This window comes from Geotrypetes seraphini, chromosome 8, assembly GCF_902459505.1.
Source record: "Geotrypetes seraphini chromosome 8, aGeoSer1.1, whole genome shotgun sequence".
Classification (NCBI taxonomy): domain Eukaryota; kingdom Metazoa; phylum Chordata; class Amphibia; order Gymnophiona; family Dermophiidae; genus Geotrypetes; species Geotrypetes seraphini.
This window is the reverse complement of record NC_047091.1, coordinates 117242568-117260705: the sequence shown is the minus strand read 5'-3', so window position 1 is coordinate 117260705 and position 18138 is coordinate 117242568. Positions and strand designations below refer to the sequence as shown.

The following is an 18138-nucleotide window of genomic DNA, read 5'->3' as shown; positions in this document are numbered from 1 at the left end:
ATTATTATAACTTAGCCAAAAGGAAAGATTTATAAACTATAAAGAATTTTACCTCATGCGAAATTGTCATTTCTTTAATAAGACATTAACTATTTTTTCTGAAGCCCTCCAAGTACCTACAAATCCAAAATGTGGCCCTGCAAAGGTTTTGCGACCACTGCCTTACATGGTTCATTCCTGCATGCTAAGGTCATTTTACTCCGTGGTTCCTGTGTTATCTGTGTGTTATCCAGTTAGCTTGTGGTAATGTAGATGTGCCAACTGGTTAGTGCAGGAACGCCACTTTCTGCCCCTTATACTCGCTCCCCAAAAAGAAATACAAAAAAAATACTGTGCAGTTAGGGCCTGATTCTATAGTGTAGAGGATGCCAATCCAATCCAATCCTTGGTTTTATATACCGATTCATCCCTTACAAAAAGGGCTCGACTCGGTTACCTAATTTCCTAAGTTCAGCAAGGCAATGAGATAATTCTACTCCAAACTATCTTAGAACAGAAGAATCAACCACAGATTTTTGAAATAGATAAGTTTAACCTGATGTCCAAAGGAAGTTCATTCCACATTTTTGCAGATAGAAAACTAAAAGATTTGCAAAAATTGAATATAGTTTTAATACTCTTAACTGATGGAAAGCGAAGTTTATATTTCTGAGTATTTCTTCAATAAGATGGCAAACAAGAACTGAAAAGGACAGGAATTAAGGGGGGAGAAAATCACATACAAAATGTAAAAAATCCCACAAATACATTTGAATTGAATTCTCCAAAACACTGGTAGCCAATGAAGTGCCCTAAGCAAAGGGGTCACATGATCGTATTTGTGTTTGCCACTTCCTGAATGTCTAACTTCGGAATCCATGCACAGCTTTTAAAAAAAATTTAGCTTAATTGGCATGGTAATTGACCATGCCAGTTTTCAACCAATCAAAAAAAAATTACTAGACATCCTAAGAGTTCTAGCAGTGTTTAAATTCCTGGGGCTGTGTTTGGGTGCAAGAAGCAGAGTTGTGACATTTGTGCTTATTCGTGTACAGAAAATGCCCACATTTACACTGCTTTTGGAGCAGGTGTAAATATGTTTGTTGGCATTTATGTATTGTTAGGGATAGCTCTGGCTGTCTATTTTATAAAGGCACATAGATGCATAGGTGTCGGAACAGGGGAGGCTATAGGGGCCATGGTCTTCCCAAAAATTGGCGGTCAGAAGAGTCAGTTATGGCTCTACTTCCCTACCTTTCCGGCTGCTGTAATTTTAAATTTTTGGGCAGCCGCCGTGCAGAATCAACGAGCAGGCCTACCCTGGAACCCTTCATTCCGCCTATGCAGGAACAGGAAGTTGCTGCAGAATGAAGACTTCCAGGGCAGATCTGCTCATTGACACTGCACGGTGGCTGTCTAAAGATTTTGAATTATAGCAACTGGGAAAAGTAGGTGGTGGAGTTGGGAGCTGGAGAGAGAAGATCCTGCTGGGGCTAGAGCAGAGCTTTTGGCGCCCCCCCCCAAAAAAAACAAAAAAGCGTTCCACTGCCTATGCATAGGTGCCTCTGCTAAGGTGCATTGAAAGCCTGGGCCTTTAACATACAGCCATACAGCAATTCAGAGGCAAACAAAAAGATTTACTCAGGCAGTTAAAGGTGAAACATAAAGACAACTGCCTTTCTCACAGGCTTTTTCAGTTCACAGTTAACCATCTTAAAAGGGGTCTGGACTCCTGCCAGCCCAACAAATGAGTACATAGTTAAGAAGAAGATGCAGATTTTAACTCTGGAAAAATATAACCATTATCTTGCCCTTCCTTGCCATACACACAGCTGCAAATCTCTGTTTAGATGCTTTGCAGCCTTCTCTATGTAAGGTTACCAGACATCCATGAGTTTTGGGGATTATTCCCGATTTTAGACTTATTTCCCTGACTACATGGCTAAATGGAAATTATTTTCTCCTTCATAGTTGTGTTAAATGACATGATACTCACATTTACAGAGCATTCAACAAGCTTTAGATAAAACTTACCTAGTGTGCTGATATTATTCAAAGTGGTCCAGGATGACTTATCCTCCTCTCGTAGATAAGGCAGAAGGGTATCTTCTTCTGTGCTTCCTCCCTCCTCATCAATTTGAGATATTTCTTTAGTCTCCATCTCTGCTACCTCTTTACCTTGAAGCCCAGTGATGACTGATGGGAGGATGAATATGTTTGAATCAACCTTGGTTTTGTACAAAAGTTCAGAAAAGGCAGATGATTCGTGACTGTTGAGATCATGTTCTTCTGTAAGTATTGCTTCCTGGGAAAATGAAGCCTGGGGCAACACTTGCCTAGAGTCATTGAAGGTTGGTGTCTTTCTTGCTGTCATTATGAGCAAAGAGTTCCCTACAGACTGGTTTTTCATTGTCAAAAGTTCTTCATGTGTTTCTTCTAGCAGCAATTCTGCCTCCTGTTCTGCATAGTTCCCCACAGCTAATGTGGAAGATGGTTTATTTGCTTCCTGGCTGGTAGGTGGCCAGGTAGCTGTCAAAGTTTCTGTTGTAAGCACTTCCTGTACTTTGTAAGCCCGTTCCGAGTCTTTTGAAACTAGGCTGGCTATGTTGACATCAGCAGGATTTAAGGGTGTCTCAGCACTGTCAGCCACTTTTGTCCCCTGTGGGGGCCTCTCTGTTACAAGCTGTGGCTTTTCTCCTTGTGTGTGGAAGGAAGAGACTTGAGTGTATAGAGGTAATGTTTTCATGGTACTAAGCTGTTGGTCAAAAACTGGTGCAGTTTGATTCTCATTGCTATTTCTAAAATGGAAGGTTGACATACCTACACTAGGTCCCGTGTCATCATCTTTATAGTCCTGTATTTTCCCCTTTGGTTCTTTTTCAACGTGTTGGCTGTTTGTGGTGAACAAACTAGTATTTGTTGGTAAAGAACTTTCAGCACTGATGACCGATGTAGTGTGAAATGGAAGTTCATCAGCAAATGGATATCTATCAACATCTGTACTACTCCACACTGTCCTAACTACTGCAGTAGATTGGATGGTTTCCACTGGCTGAATAACAGGTTCTTCCTTCAGTTCTGCTTGAGCCTCTCCTGGAGTCTGGTCTCCTTTTTCTGAATCTATTCCTTCTTTGGGTGCATTTAATGCATAAAACTCCTGGTTATGTTCCTTTAGTGTGTCATCCTTTCCAGTAGGGAGATAGCTATCGCGCACTGTAAACAATAAAGACCCAGTACTTGGATGATCCTTATTGGAAGGACTCAAGCTCTTCAGGACTTCTTCCTTTGATGCTCTGGACTGCTCTGTGCTAGTGACCTCCAGATAAGCCTGTTCTCTACTGCTATTTCTGTTTGAAGAGGTGAGCTTATTTTTAAAAGTAATGGATTTCCCTTGCCTTTCTTGGAAGTTATATTCAGGCTCTCCACTTCCATCAGAGTTGTCATCACTCTTTAGAGCTGAAGTCAAAGGTGCCTTGGGAGAGGCTGTTACAGTCTGAAACCCTGTCAGATTATCTGTCACAAAATTATCTGCTGTGAAAGGGTCAGACATGGGGACATTAGAGGATGGCATCACTAGCAACACACTTTCTTCACTGGAATTGGTTTCCCCAGAAAAAGTTTCCATGTCCTCTCCAGCAGCTGATATGGGTAGATCTCCATATCTACCTTTACTATATTTTGCCTGCATTCCATTTTCAGTCAGCAGATTGTAGGCAGTGGTATTAGCAGGTTTATCTATTTTCTCTTGTCTGGCATTGCCCATTGTTGGCTCTATGACTGTTGCATCTGTTTGGTGCCAAACTGAGTTCCCTCCAGCAGGCCTTGTATTTGAACCTTCTGTAATGCTAGAACTTTGGCTCCCTACAACTATCTTCCCATCTGTGATGTCTGGTACTATCCCAGGCCCATCTGTAAAGGGATGCTCTTCCTTATAACCCAGTAACTTTTTGGTTTCATCTGCTGCACCTTCTCTTGTAGATTTCACCATCGTTCCTGTGTTACCTGAGGACCAGTCAATGGGAGACAGAGAGCCCCCAGAGTTGTATGGATTGCTGTGAGTAGCTGATTCGATTGTCCACTCTTGACTCTGTTTTTTAGAGGTTTTAGTCTTGACTGTAGCATCTGGATGTGATGTATGCACAGAGATGCTGTCCGTTTTATCTCGTTTCTCTGATCCTATTAATTCTGCAATAAGACACATGTTACACTTAGCTTCAATGTTAAAGCAAATCAGATTAGTTTAATTAGATACAGATTGTATGAACAGTTCGAGCAGGCTGCACAGATGCTGGAATTTAATCTAGCACACCTCCTGAAAACAGGCTAGATATTTTAATTTCCAGTTCCCCTCAAGGCTAAATTCAGAGTTACACACATACTTTGGGACTTATCATCCATAGTCAAGAATTAACCCAGTGTTTAGATATAGAGAATACAAAAACAGTTTTATAAAAATGGTGTGTGTGTATGGGGGGGGGGGGGGGACTGTTCTCTTTTGTGCTTGCAGCTCAATTAGTACCAGGGCTGGGATCTGGCAGCATGAGCCTTCATCACAATAACCAGGAGTTCCCCCTAGTTTATATCCCCCTCCCCCAAGCACACCTGGTTTTGTCATTGCAGTGAAAGTTCTGGGCAAAGGACCATGCACCTGGGTTCCTTTTGCAATTCCTGAATACAGTCACTAGGTGTCACTGGCAACACAATTCTCTCCTCCCCCTCAAAACACACACTGTTCAATATTCAGATCGCTGAAGATAGCTGGCTGTCTCCTGCAGTCCGCGGCAAAACCAGAAATTCAATGCCAGCGTCATATCCAGCGACTGGCATTGATTTTCCAGTTTAGATTTGGCCAGCCAAGACATAGCTGGCTAAACCAATATTCAGCCGGCTAAACCAATATTCAGCTGGCCAAACCAATTATCAACTGGCTAAGTCCTAGCAGCCAAAGACAGACCTGCTTTTTAGGTGGGTCTATCTGGTCGCTGAACTTAGCCAGCAAGCCACTGAATATTGGCTGTGTCCATCTTCACTAGGAGACTGTTCCAAATAGCCTTCTCCCTTCCCATAATGAAATATTTCCTTAGATTTCTCCTGTCTACCCCTTTTTCATGCTGATCTAGTGCCCCCTCCTTCCAGAGCCTCCTTTTTATTGAAAGAGGCCCAATCCCTTGTGTTATACCTCAGAGACATTTAATTGTCTCTTTCATATATCCCTGTATCTGCTTGTCTGCTTAATTTGCATAATGGCTAAGGGCCCCCACTCCAATGTTATGAAAAGATGACTGTTCCATCTGGGTGCCCTCTCTCTTCAATGCAAAATTCAGTCACACTGTCAATTGGCTGTCAGCATCCCATCAGACAAAGGGCTGCTCAGTTGAAGCCGATGCCCTTTGAGCATAGTCAATCCTGCCCGTGACTGGTTCATAACAAGAGATAACAATAATGGCACAGTCTTGCTGGTAGAATTGCTATAGAAAAATACAGCTATTATCGCGAAACTACTTTCTACCCAAAAGCACAAACAACAAAGAAAAATAAAACAAACTGTATTATCAAATTAATTTCCAAAAGGGAAGGACAATGGAGGTGAAATGTTTCAGAGGGATAATCCATTGTTATAAATCATTTAAATTTGGGGCTCTTGTGTTCTGAGAATAAGCTTTCTCTGGGTGGCTCCTTCTTCATGCCTCTTTTTCCCTCCTGACTTGGGGCTCCTTCTACAAAGCCTCAATAGTGAATCCTGGCACGGCAAATGCGGCGCAGCCCATAGGAACTGAATGGACTGTGTTGCATTTGCCGTGTGGGAATTGCTACCGTGAATTGGAAAAGGGGCCCTTAATCTTCCGATATTATAGCCACCTTGCAATTGTTAGAATGGGGTCAAAGAAGGCCTATTGTGCAAATAGTAGTACTTTACAAATTTTTTTTAAGAGGCACTGGCAGAACAGGGGGATGGGATGGGTCTCATCAAAACAAGGGGTAAGAATGGGAGTGGGAGTGGGCTGAGAGCACGAGTACACAGCTGTCCATCAATCTCAACAAGAGAAGGGCAAGGGAAGGGAACATAAGAACATAAGAAATGCCTCTGCTGGGTCAGACCCGAGGTCCATCGTGCCCAGCAGTCCGCTCACGCGGCGGCCCAACAGGTCCAGGACCTGTGCAGTAATCTTCTATCTATACCCCTCTATCCCCATTTCCAGTAGGAATTTGTCCAATCCTTTCTTGAACCCCAGTACCGTACTCTGCCTTATAACGTCCTCTGGAAGCGCATTCCAGGTGTCCACCACACGTTGGGTAAAGAAGAACTTCCTAGCATTTGTTTTGAATCTGTCCCCTGTTCAACTTTTCCGAATGCCCTCTTGTTCTCTTATTTTTCGAAAGTTTGAAGAATCTGTCCCTCTCTACTCTCTCTATGCCCTTCATGATCTTGTAAGTCTCTATCATATCCCCTATAAGTCTCCTCTTCTCCAGGGAAAAGAGACCCAGCTTCTCCAATCTCTCAGAATATGACAGGTTTTCCATACCTATTATCAGACGTGTTGCTCTCCTTTGAACCCTCTCGACTAACGCCATATCCTTCTTAAGATACGGCGACCAATATTGGACGCAGTACTCCAAATGCAGGCGCACCATCGTCCGATACAACGGCAGGATAACTTCTTTCGTTCTGGCTGTAATACCCTTTTTGATTATACCAAGCATTCTATTCGCTCTCTTAGCGGCCGCTGCACACTGTGCCAACGGCTTCATTGTCATGTCCACCATTACCCCCAAGTCCCTTTCCTGTGTACTCTTATTCAATAACATCCCTCCCATTGTATAGTTGTACCTCGAGTTTCTGCTCCCCACATGTAATACTTTACATTTCTCAATGTTGAACTTCATCTGCCATTTCGCCGCCCATTCTTCTAATTTGTTCAAGTCCCTTTGCAACTTTTCGCAATCCTCTGTAGTCTGAGCTCCATTAAATAGTTTGGTGTCGTCCGCAAATTTTATTATCTCGCACTTCGACCCTGTTTCTAGATCATTTATGAAGATATTAAATAGCAGCGGCCCGAGCACCGAGCCCTGCGGGACACCACTCGTGACCCTCCTCCAGTCGGAGTAGTGACCCTTCACTCCTACCCTTTGTTTTCTACCCTCCAACCAGTTTCTGATCCATCTATGTACGTCTCCTTCCACCCCATGATTCTTCAGTTTCCGGAGTAGACGTTCATGGGGTACCTTGTCAAAGGCTTTTTGGAAATCTAGATATATGATGTCTATGGGGTCTCCTTTGTCCATCCGTTTGTTGATCCCTTCGAAGAAGTGCAATAAGTTCATTAGGCACGATCTTCCCTTGCAGAAACCATGCTGGCTGGTTATCAGAAGTTCATGTTTTTCAAAATGTTGATCGATGTTTTCTTTTATCAGTGCTTCTGCCATTTTCCCTGGAACCGAAGTCAGGCTCACCGGCCTGTAGTTTCCCGGGTCACCTCTTGATCCCTTTTTAAAGATGGGCGTAACGTTGGCTATCTTCCAATCTTCCGGGATCTCGCCTGTTTTCAGGGATAAGTTGCAAATTTGCTGCAGTAGTTCCGCTATCTCCTCCTTTAATTCCTTCAGAACCCTTGGATGTATGCCATCCGGACCTGGGGATTTGTCAGTTTTTAGTTTTTCTATCTGCCTACGAACGTCCTCAAGGCTCACTTCTATGGATGTTAATTTTTCTGCCTGACTTCCGTTGAAGAATTGCTCAGGTTCCGGTATGTTGGACGTGTTTTCGTTTGTAAATACAGACGAGAAGAACATGTTAAGCCTTTCTGCCACTACCTTCTCCTCCTTCACCACTCCCTTCCTGTCTCCGTCGTCCAGCGGTCCCACTTCCTCTCTAGCCGGCTGCTTCCCTTTAACATATCTGAAGAATGGTTTGAAATTTCTTGCTTCCCTGGCTAGCCTCTCTTCATACTCTCTTTTGGCTTTCCGAACCTCACGGTGACATTCTTTTTGATGCTTCTTGTGTTCTTTCCAGTTCCCCTCAGTTTTGTCCTTTTTCCATTTCTTGAATGATTTTTTCTTATTGCCTATCGCTTCCTTCACTGTTTTGGTTATCCACGCCGGGTCTTTTGTTCGATTCTTTTTACACCCCTTCCTGAATCTGGGGATATACAGATTTTGCGCCTCGCTCACCATGTCCCTGAAAAAGAACCAGGCATGATTTACCGTTAGCCATGTTTTGGAAGGGAAGAAAGGGGAACACTGCCTACTAGCTGATGTAGGGATAAATTATTTATGTGCTGCAGGTCAGATCCTGGCCAGAGGGAAAAAAAATCTCTTAATGAAATGCAGGAGATGTTGGGTAAGCGGTTATTGATCTGCGGCAGGAACAATTTATCAAACTCTTCAGCTGGTGACTTTTTTATTAGTACAGAACAGGACTATAATCCCATTATCATAATTAACTACAATCCTCCACAGTCTCCAGTGCCCAGCAGAGACCTAGGGCGCTTCTACCCTGCTCCCTTCCAAAGGGCTTGAAAACTAATGACAATCAATGAAATTGCCAAGGTTATGTGAACCTTAAAAACAAGGATCCTGTGAATTGACAACTAGCAAAACATAACAACATTGACAACACTGGAAACCGCAGTACTTTACCAGGGACAGTGACAATGGAAGCAACACACACAGAAAGCACAGGCAGCGGCAGGTTACTGAGACAAGTTTACTAAACTGGACAATATTCTGTTGGCTTGATTAACATTTAATTGAAATATGATCTGAGTTGGATCCGTATTTGCCAAGTCAATGTGGATTCCATCGATTGATCTTATATCTGCATCTTTGTATTGAATGAATAAATTCCTGCATCACGAGCATCAGTTCCACAGTTTTCTTTTCTTATTTGGTTGCACCACATTACCGCGGACCAGTTGGGTTTCTTTTGTTTGCTAACAATTTTTAAAAAGCAAAGACAATCGCAGGCTAAATTAGACCCAAATGTGCAATGCCAGGCCATGTCTAGGCACTGATATTGAATATCTGGGTAGGACTAGACATGTCACGGGCACTGGAACCTTATGAGTCAGAATCCGCATAATACACTTATGCAGGTCTCGGCTGAATATTGGTCATCCAGTCCCCCAGTTCTTATCCATCCTCTCAAATCAGCACACCCTGATGCTTCATCTTCCCAATAGAGACCCTCCCAATGCTCCTCCCACCCATCTGGCTTCTTTCCAATGGTCCTCAAAGCCAAGATACTCCCATGCTCTCCCCACTCACTTAACCCCCTTCTGATGGCCTCAGACCCCCCCTACCTTCCCAACCTGCTGAGAACCCCCAGGACTGACCTAAGGGCCATCCCTAGTGGTATAATGGGACAGGACTGGAGCGGTCCCACTCTGCCCTTATATTGAAGACTGACTCTTAGCAGTAGTACTTTGAGACTAAAAACAGATGTCGGGCAGTACACTGCATCCAAAACTAGACAAATACAAAGCAGACGGAAACTAGCTTTTAACTCTGTCAAGTTCACTCAATTTGTACCATCTTTAATCATTGTAAACCACATAGAACTTCACGGTCCTGTGATATATAAACTGTTATTATTATTTTGTCCCACTATAATACTAGAGAGGCCCCCCAGGTAAGTCTTGGGGATTTGGGAAGATCATGTGGGTGGGGAGAGAAAAGGGAGGGTGGTCTCTTTTGGCTTTGTGGTAATTGGGAGGGTCAGGTGGGTGGAAAGAACATGGAAGTTTTTTGGCTTTGAGAATCTTCAGGAGGGGGTGGATAGGTGGGAAAATCATCATGGGGTATTGCTTTTGGGAAGTAGAAGCATCGGAGTGTGCTGATTTGGGGGGGAGGGGATTGGAATGGGGAATATGGGGGGGAATCAGAATCAAGGATCAGAGGGATGGGGCGGGTCAGTATCAGCTTGGTGACCCTATAGACATGACACAAATGTTATTCGCGTGCCAGATGATATTCAATGCTGGCACCCACAGAGCTATATGGCCAAAGATAGGATAACCATTTGTGCAGTTCTGTCTGGCTGATTAGCTATTGGGTACGGGCACTGAATGTGACCAATATCCACATAAGTGGTGGCTACTTCCCAATTCTGCCTTAGCTTCCCAACTTTGCCTCAGGACCTCTCCTCCACTATCTAGTTTTGATATAGGCAGTTAGGGCCTGGATTATCAAAATGGCACCATTCGGGAGGCACCAGTAGGTGCCCGAACGGTGCCTCTAAGTTAAGTGTTTTAATTGGCCATTAACGTGCAGTAATTGACCGTGCCATAAAAACCAATTAAAAACTAATTAAGAAAAAAATAGGCACTGCAAGGTACCTACAATAAAAGGTAGCTGAAATGCATCTACGCAGATGTTTACCAGTGCTGAATGTCAAAAGTGGCATGGTTATGGGTGGGGTTGACATTTGGCGCAGCTAAGTATGATTCTATATAAAAGATAGGTGCCAGAAATAAAGGCCTGTAAAACCCCGGTCTACATTTCCGGTGCCTATCTTTTATGTAGACCGTAATTATCAAAATTGTGCCGTAGTTTGAGTGACGTGTAACCAACACCATTTTTTCAGGTGCTGGCTGATTCCAGTGCTGTTTTGAGAATCTGGGTCATAGAGACAATATTCAGCGGCACTGCCTGATTAAGTTAATATCAGTAGCCAGCCCACTGAGTAAGATTTAACTGGGCAAAAGCCTCTCCTATTCAATTAAATTGCTTTGACTATTGACCCCTTAGAATTTAAAAGCTCCTTACTTGGACTGATCTTTCTCTTCACCTCCATCTCCACTTCATTTGAAAGGGAATGGCCATTGTCCTTGGGATTTAAAAAAGTTGGCCGATATGGCGTAGTGATGGCTTCAATGCTATTATCAATGTGGTCTTCAGTTCTAAACTTTGGGCCAAAGGTTTGGAGGGAAGCTCGGTCATCATTTTTATCTCCAATTTCATCTGGACCCTCTTGCAACACCCAAGGATAATGTCTCTCAAAACCAGAATGGACGTCTTTCTTGTGGAATTTAGGTTTGTCAATTAAATGCAGATCAGCAAATTCATCAAAATTGGTGACCTTGTTTACTTGGTCCTTTCTGTAGTTATCTGGTAGCTTAGTCTCTGTTACAGGGAGACCAAGAGGCAGCAATTCTATTTTTTCTGCAGTGCTTGTTGGTGAGCTGGTGTTTTGCTCTTCAGAGAACCTGGATACCGGATTTTGAGATTTTGGTAGCTCATCATTAGATCTAGCTCCCAAAAGCCACGTGGACTTCAGCAAATCTGTGGACCTATCAGGGGGCATTAGTGAAGAGTCTTCAATAGGATGGCTGATGCTGGGCAACTCTGCAGATGTATCTGTAACAAAATGTGAGTGGATGTGCACATCATGCCCTTGGTCAACCTTGACAACCACATTGAGAGACTGATCTTCACCCTCTATGTGGTCAACCAAGGAAAGCACTGAAGACTTAAGATGGGATTTCTTCAATGGATGCTCAGCCTTTCCCTCTTCTCTTCTCGACTTTTCTGAAACAGGATTTTCTGTGATGCCTACTATCTCAGATCTCAAGAAAGAAGTATCAGGGAAATCTGTTCCTTTAATTAATAAAGTTGTCCCAGCTTGGGTGCCAGTAACTAGCTGCGTCTGTTCATTCAATGACATAGAGGACAATATTGTCTTTGAAGAAAAGGCATTGCCATCTCTCATGACTGCCTTTGAGTCACCAGAAAGGACTGGATCTTTGTGCTGCTTTTGAAATATTCCATAGTCTGTGGAAGACACCAGTGTGTCAGATTCAAGCAAATCATTAATAATTCCCAAGAGGTCTGTCTTTTCTCTCTCTCCTCTTTCAAGCTTTTTCCTTTCTTGCCTAAGGTGTTTTCGTTCAAGTGCTGGCCCATCCTGATTCATTGGTGACAGGGCTGTAGTGGTTTGATAGGCTGCAAAGATCAAACAACAAAAGGAAATTAGACACCATATATAACACCGGAGAACAAAGAATTGGCAAGTAATAAAAACCAGAGCCTAACAAAAAAGAATTCAGCCCCATGCTGTTTATTTCATTAATAACATTGCCCTACCCAAACCACTTTTATTCTATTTATTTTGGAAATTCCTTTAAGCAATTAGAGAACAGTTTTCAAATCCATTTCCATATGTAGATTGGCCCTCTGAAACTGTCATCCCATAATATAGCTAGACATTTGCACACTCTTCCAAAAAGCATTCAGGGAACGGGTTTTTGCGGGATCTGAAAACAAAAAAAATCTAGTCTAATATAAAATTGCCTTTCACCACAATGTGATGAGCATTGGAGGAAAAAGCCTCAGATTTCCGGTGAGCAAAAAGCTCTATCCATTGAAATATCACAGGCGTAAAAAAAAATCTCCAGTGTTCAATATATTAATTGTGGGAACTTATTGCAGGAAAAACAACCCTGCTCAAGCACAGGTGTACAAATGCACAGACACACAAAACACAGAACTCAGTTCCCTGCGCATAGGCCTGCGTTTTGTGGCAACAGCCACTTTTTCAAGGCAATGGGACTAGTTATCCCTTTTAGAAAAATTGCTGTAAACTGAGCCGAGCCCTATTAGGGATGACTCGGTATATAAATCTAAGATTAGATTAGATTAGATAGTGAGTGCTGTAGACACTTCTTCCCTTCATACTTTACAGTAGAGAATGACATAGGGACAAATTTGTCCCCGTGTGGGATCTATCTCCATCCCTGTACTGTTCCCGCCCAAATCTTAAGTGTTCGAGGCTTGTGCAGATGAAGAGAGAGTTTGCAAGGATGGGGCAGGGGCAGGGAGAGAGCTCTTGGGGATAAGACGTGGATCGAGACAGATCCCACAGGGACAGGGACACATTTGTACCTGTGTCGTTCCCTACTCTACAGCACTATCTAGCCTCATTGCCTTGAAGAAGTGGCTGTTGCCATGACACACAGACCTATGTCGGGGGACTGAGTTCTGTGTGTTGTGTGTCCATGCATTTGTACACTTGTGCTTGAGTAAGGTTGATTTTCCAGCAATAAGTTCCCGTAGTTAATAGATTGGATACCGGAGGTTTTCTAATGTCTGTGATGTTTCAGTGGGTAGAGCTTTTCGTAATTTGCTCACCAGGAATCTGAGGCTTTTTCCTCTGATGCACACTGCATTGTGGTGAAAGGCAGTTTTGTATTAAAGTGGAGAAGTTTCAGTTATTTGGACAATTTTTGATTCCTCCGCCCCTCTGTATTTTGTTTTGCTTGTAACAAAACAAATCTAAGTATTAATTCCTGCAGAAAATTTATCCATTTAAAAAAGCAGGTGCAGAAATGTACTGTAACTGTGACATATCTCAAGGGGGGATGCTAGGCTTGCTATTTATCTTTGAAACTGGGTGCAGAGTCCACAGTCTGACTCTGAAGATTGCCCTCTTTTAGTTCAAAGCCCCCCATATTTAATCCATATAATCAGTAACGACGTTGCAAACAACGTCAGCAGTTTCACATGGTGAAACTGGATCATGTATGCATAATGTGACTGACTGCTTTCCAGGACACCTCAAGGCGGATGCTAAAAGATTTTTTTAAACCCCTTAAAAGATGAAAATATTTACATTATCCTGGATATACCCCTGATGTTCCTAATAAGAGTAGCTGGAGTGCCACTGAATTGTAAGCCAAGCAGAGTACATCTTTGGGAATTTGTCATATTCTTTTACGAGGGGGAATTTTTCACCTATTTAATATCCTCTCCCAAATAAGACTTTTTTAAGAAAATACTTTTGGGGTCTAGCAGCTCAATCAGAACCAACCTCATAGGTAACCACCAAGGAAGGTTCCACTATTTTAATAAACTTACCCTCTCACTTCTAGTCAGTGTATTCAGGGACATTGTTCAGGGCCTATGTTTCTCTGTGGAGTCCAGTAGATATCCATCTTAAGTCTGATTAATGGGTATCACCACTGAATATGGTTGAGACTCCCCCAACCCACTGAGGACTGAATGTGGTTTCTACAGCAGACTGCAGCAGCCAAAGGGTCGTGGACACTTGGAATGCGCTACCGGAGGAAGTGATCAGGCAGAGTATGGTACAGGGATTCAAACAGGGATTGGACGGATTCCTGAAGGATAAAGGGATCATGGGATACTGAGGGAGGAGCTGGGATGTAACACAAGTATAGAAAGCTAACCAGGTAATGAGTATAGAAACCAAACCAGGTCGTGCATGTGCAAGACCGGAGGGTTAGGACTTCGATAGGAAGACAGGACTTAAATGAGAAACCAAGGTGGCAAGGGAGCCCCTTCTGGTGATACAGACAGGTCGTGACCTGTTTGGGCCGCCGCGGGAGCGGACTGCTGGGCAGGATGGACCTGTGGTCTGACCCGGCAGAGGCACTGCTTATGTTCTTATGTTCTTATGTAAATGTTTGGCTGGGGGCTTGAACCTGGATATTCTCGTACACATGACAGCTCACAGCACTGGCAATGAGACACCAGGCTGGTTCAAGCTTTGAATGTGTGTCCAGTAGAAAGGTAAAGTAATTTAAGACCCCTTACAGATATGGTGTTTCAGCGATTCATTTCTTTTCTCTCAGGATGGTCTTTTAATAATAATAATAACTTTATTTTTATATACCGCCACACCTCAACAGTTCGAGGCGGTTTACAGCAAAAGAAAACTGAACAGTCAGCGATATATACAAATCATAAGAAATAAATAATAAGCTAAAACAGTAAAAACTTAGGTTACAAATCTATCGAATAACTATGTCTTTAATAATTTTCTGAAGGAGTGGTAAGATGAAACGCATGGGCTAATTTTACCAAGCCTGTCACATTACCTGCAGCCACATCTGACCTCTTCCCTAGGACATGTGGCAACCCCCAGTGTTCGGCACCGCAAACATGGAATTCACTGCTGGTATATATCAGGGAAGAAAAGTCGCTTAACAATTTAAGGGACTTTTAAAAGGCTGGCTCTTCAAAGAAGCTTTCAATTGAGTTTTTCGGATTCTTGTGAACTCAAATATTCCTCAGAGAGCTATTATCCTTATAAAAGAAAATTAATGGGTAACAATTCCCTATCCTAATGTTCTAACCCTATAAGTTCAACCCGTTTCCCTCTTGTTTCGTGTAGTGTCAGAGTCTTAAAGTATGTTTTTTTACTAAAACTCTGGTTTTATATTTGTAAATCGCATTGAATCACGATACTGCAATCAAATCAAATTTTATATAATAAACTTGAAAACTTGAAACTCTCCCCTCGTTTTTTTAATATCTTCCAAAACCCCCTGACTTTTTGACCCATGATTTAGCATTACTACCTACTTCTAAGTGGATGTTCTTTTGTTCTCTATGCTGGACCTTTATGACCCAGACTATATGAAACTACATTGGCTGCCCATAACTGCAAGGATCAAGTTTAAACTAGGCTTCACTACCTTTAAGATCCTGACAGGCAATGCCCCCGTCTACCTAACAGAACTGGCCATCCTACGTGCCTCCAACAGATATTCCACCAGAAATTTTTTCCACTTAAAATTCCCAGCATGCAACAATATAAAGTCTAACAGGCAAATTACCTCATCTATCCAATATCAATTAGCAAAATGCTGGAACCAACTATCGCTTACACTATGATCTTGTGACTATTATCTCAGGTTCAGAAAACTTTTAAAAGCATTTCTCTATCAAGACACGGAGCCAACCCTGAATTAACTGAATGGCAATTGTAAAAGCCCATTCCTAAACTAACTAATGCAACTCCAGGGACAAAACAAAGAGTCAATGATGACCTACTTGTACTTTTAACTATGTATTTGTAAATACAACCTAATCGTATTAATAGTTGTACTCTACTGATCTACCTACACTAGCAACCATATTGAATGTCCGTGTCAGACTGTTCATTGTAACTTCCTGGGTAACTGATCCAACCAGTGGCATAGTAAGGGGGGAGGGGTGGACTGCCCCGACACCATCTTGGTGGAAGTGCCAGCACCTCCCTGCCCCCACCATGCCACGCTTGCGCCCTCCCTTCCCATCCCCCCCCCCCCGTACCTCTATAAATCTTCACCAGCATGAGCAACTACTCTGGCCTGCTGCTCACGCTGGCCTGGCTCCCTATGAAATCACTTCTGGGATATGGGGCCAGGAAGTGACTTCAGAGGGAAAGCCAACGAGCTTTCTTTTGCACAGATTCTACACTGTGGAACACACTTCCCACATCACTATATTTGGAACAGTCATATCTGAAATGTAGAGCCTTACTGAAGGTCCATTTGTTTTCACAACCTTTTCAGGATGCTCTGGTACACTAAGCACAGGAAGTGCGTCATGACTTCCCCTGTCTTCTCCTGCCCTCTTTTCGCTTTCCTGTCAAGGTTTGTAATTCTGTTCTTTTCACATTGCTTAATGTCGATTTGTAATCCGCTCTGTTTGGCATTCTCAGAAGGGCGGTATTTCTAGTACCCAATAAACAAAAACATTTTAAACATAGTGTAAAAACATCCAAATCATTCTTGTGGGGTTGACCCCCCCTTATGACTTATTCCCGCAGCGCTTATGCTAAGAAAGGAAATGAACATAGTTTAGGAATGGCGCCTGAGGATTTAGCTTGTTCACCACCCCTATCCTCATTATAAAACTACCATTATTTTTCCAAATAGAACTTCAGATCTCTAAATAAGCAACATACAAGCACACTTAAATAGTGATTCATCTGGGTCTGGGCTGCTCTGGCTGTTTTTGTTCTGGAAGCTCAAATGATAGCACTCTGATTACTGTCTGATATATCTTAGTCTCGGAATTCTTTCACTATGCTCAGAATAGACACATTTTCTCTTTCTCTATCCTTTTCTTATGTGAGCTTTTCTTATTGGTATCACATCATTTGCTGTTTTTCCCTTCCCTTCCTGTACTCACCCCTACCCCTTCATTTTGGATCTGCCCTTGCTGCATTAATCCTAATGGAGTGTAAACTAGCTGGAGGCTGGGGGGAGGGAAGAAGGGGCAGCAGCCTAGTTTTGCCCCTCATCAGAAGTGCTCATGAGCACATCATTAGGCCCAGCTGCAGTTCCAGATCCTGATTTATGAGAAAAATCATTTGCAGCTTTTCAGGGACCTTTTGTGGTGCCACCAGGTTTCTAGTCTCTTATTAATATAACGTTCATTTCTCAGTGACTGAACCTCTGCATATTGTTGGAAATTTGAGTGGCTGCATTTTCTTTAGACCTAGCTGCATTATTTTGCCTCTGCTGGAGACGAGGTACATTGTACACACTGGAAAGTCTGCATGGTGTGTTGTAAATTTAAAACATCGCCTAGATACCTCCCCCTCCCACGGTCTACCCCGCTCCTTTCTACTATGGACAAAATAATGTGTGTGCTGTGAAAGAGTTGGCAAGTACATATTATGAAGGCAGTACCCTTATCGTTAACTGATGTAACTGGAATGTTCGGGAGGGGGGATTGTTTGTTTTATAGTACTTTAATTTGTATTTTATGATTATGTATATTGTTTTTGGGATCCACTGAGGTAATAGACGGAATACAAAAAATAAACTAAACTAAACAATCAGTATACACAGTGGTTACTCATGAACCTGCAATTATTCTGAAATGAGTGACATCTTTCTTCCCTAACAACTAATAGAAGGTAAGGGTAAGGGTAGCTTATTGGGATTTAAAAAAAGGTTTGAATAATTTCCTAAAAGGGAAGTCCATAGGTCATTATTGAAATGGCTTGTGGAAATCCACTCCTTATTCCTAGGATACGCAGCATAGAATCTGTTTTTCTACTTGGGATCTAACTAGGTACTTGTTGGGATCTGGGTTGGCCACTGTTGAAAACAGGATGCTGGGCTTGATGGACCTTCAGTCTGTCCCAGAATGACAATTCTTATGTTTTTATGTGAGCCAAATATAGGATAATCAAGCCATTGTGACATCACTGATGAGGCTGACTCTTAGGCATTGGTGGAATGAGGCATTATGACATCACAGTCTCAGTTCTGGAATGTTGCTACTCTTTGGGTTTCTGCCAGGTACTTGGGACATGGTTTGGCCACTGTTGGAAACAGGATATTGTCCCAGTAGGGCAATTCTTATGTTCTTATGTACTTTTCTTTCATTTCTGCCTCCTTGCCAAAATGAGTTCCATGTTAT

At 42.6% G+C, this 18138-nt stretch overlaps 1 protein-coding gene across 3 annotated transcripts in view; it reads right to left on the bottom strand.

Annotated features, from left to right (window-relative positions):
- The window catches only part of NCAN (neurocan), a 244521-nt gene that overhangs the window by 102290 nt on the left and 124093 nt on the right, over nucleotides 1-18138 (bottom strand). For all 3 annotated transcript variants that reach the window (XM_033955984.1, XM_033955985.1, XM_033955987.1), the window contains exons 7-8: nucleotides 10744-11919; nucleotides 2014-4164 (exon numbers count right to left, since the gene is read on the bottom strand). In XM_033955984.1, coding sequence (XP_033811875.1) covers nucleotides 2014-4164; nucleotides 10744-11919 — 3327 coding nt within the window. The remainder of the gene's footprint in view (nucleotides 1-2013; nucleotides 4165-10743; nucleotides 11920-18138) is intronic.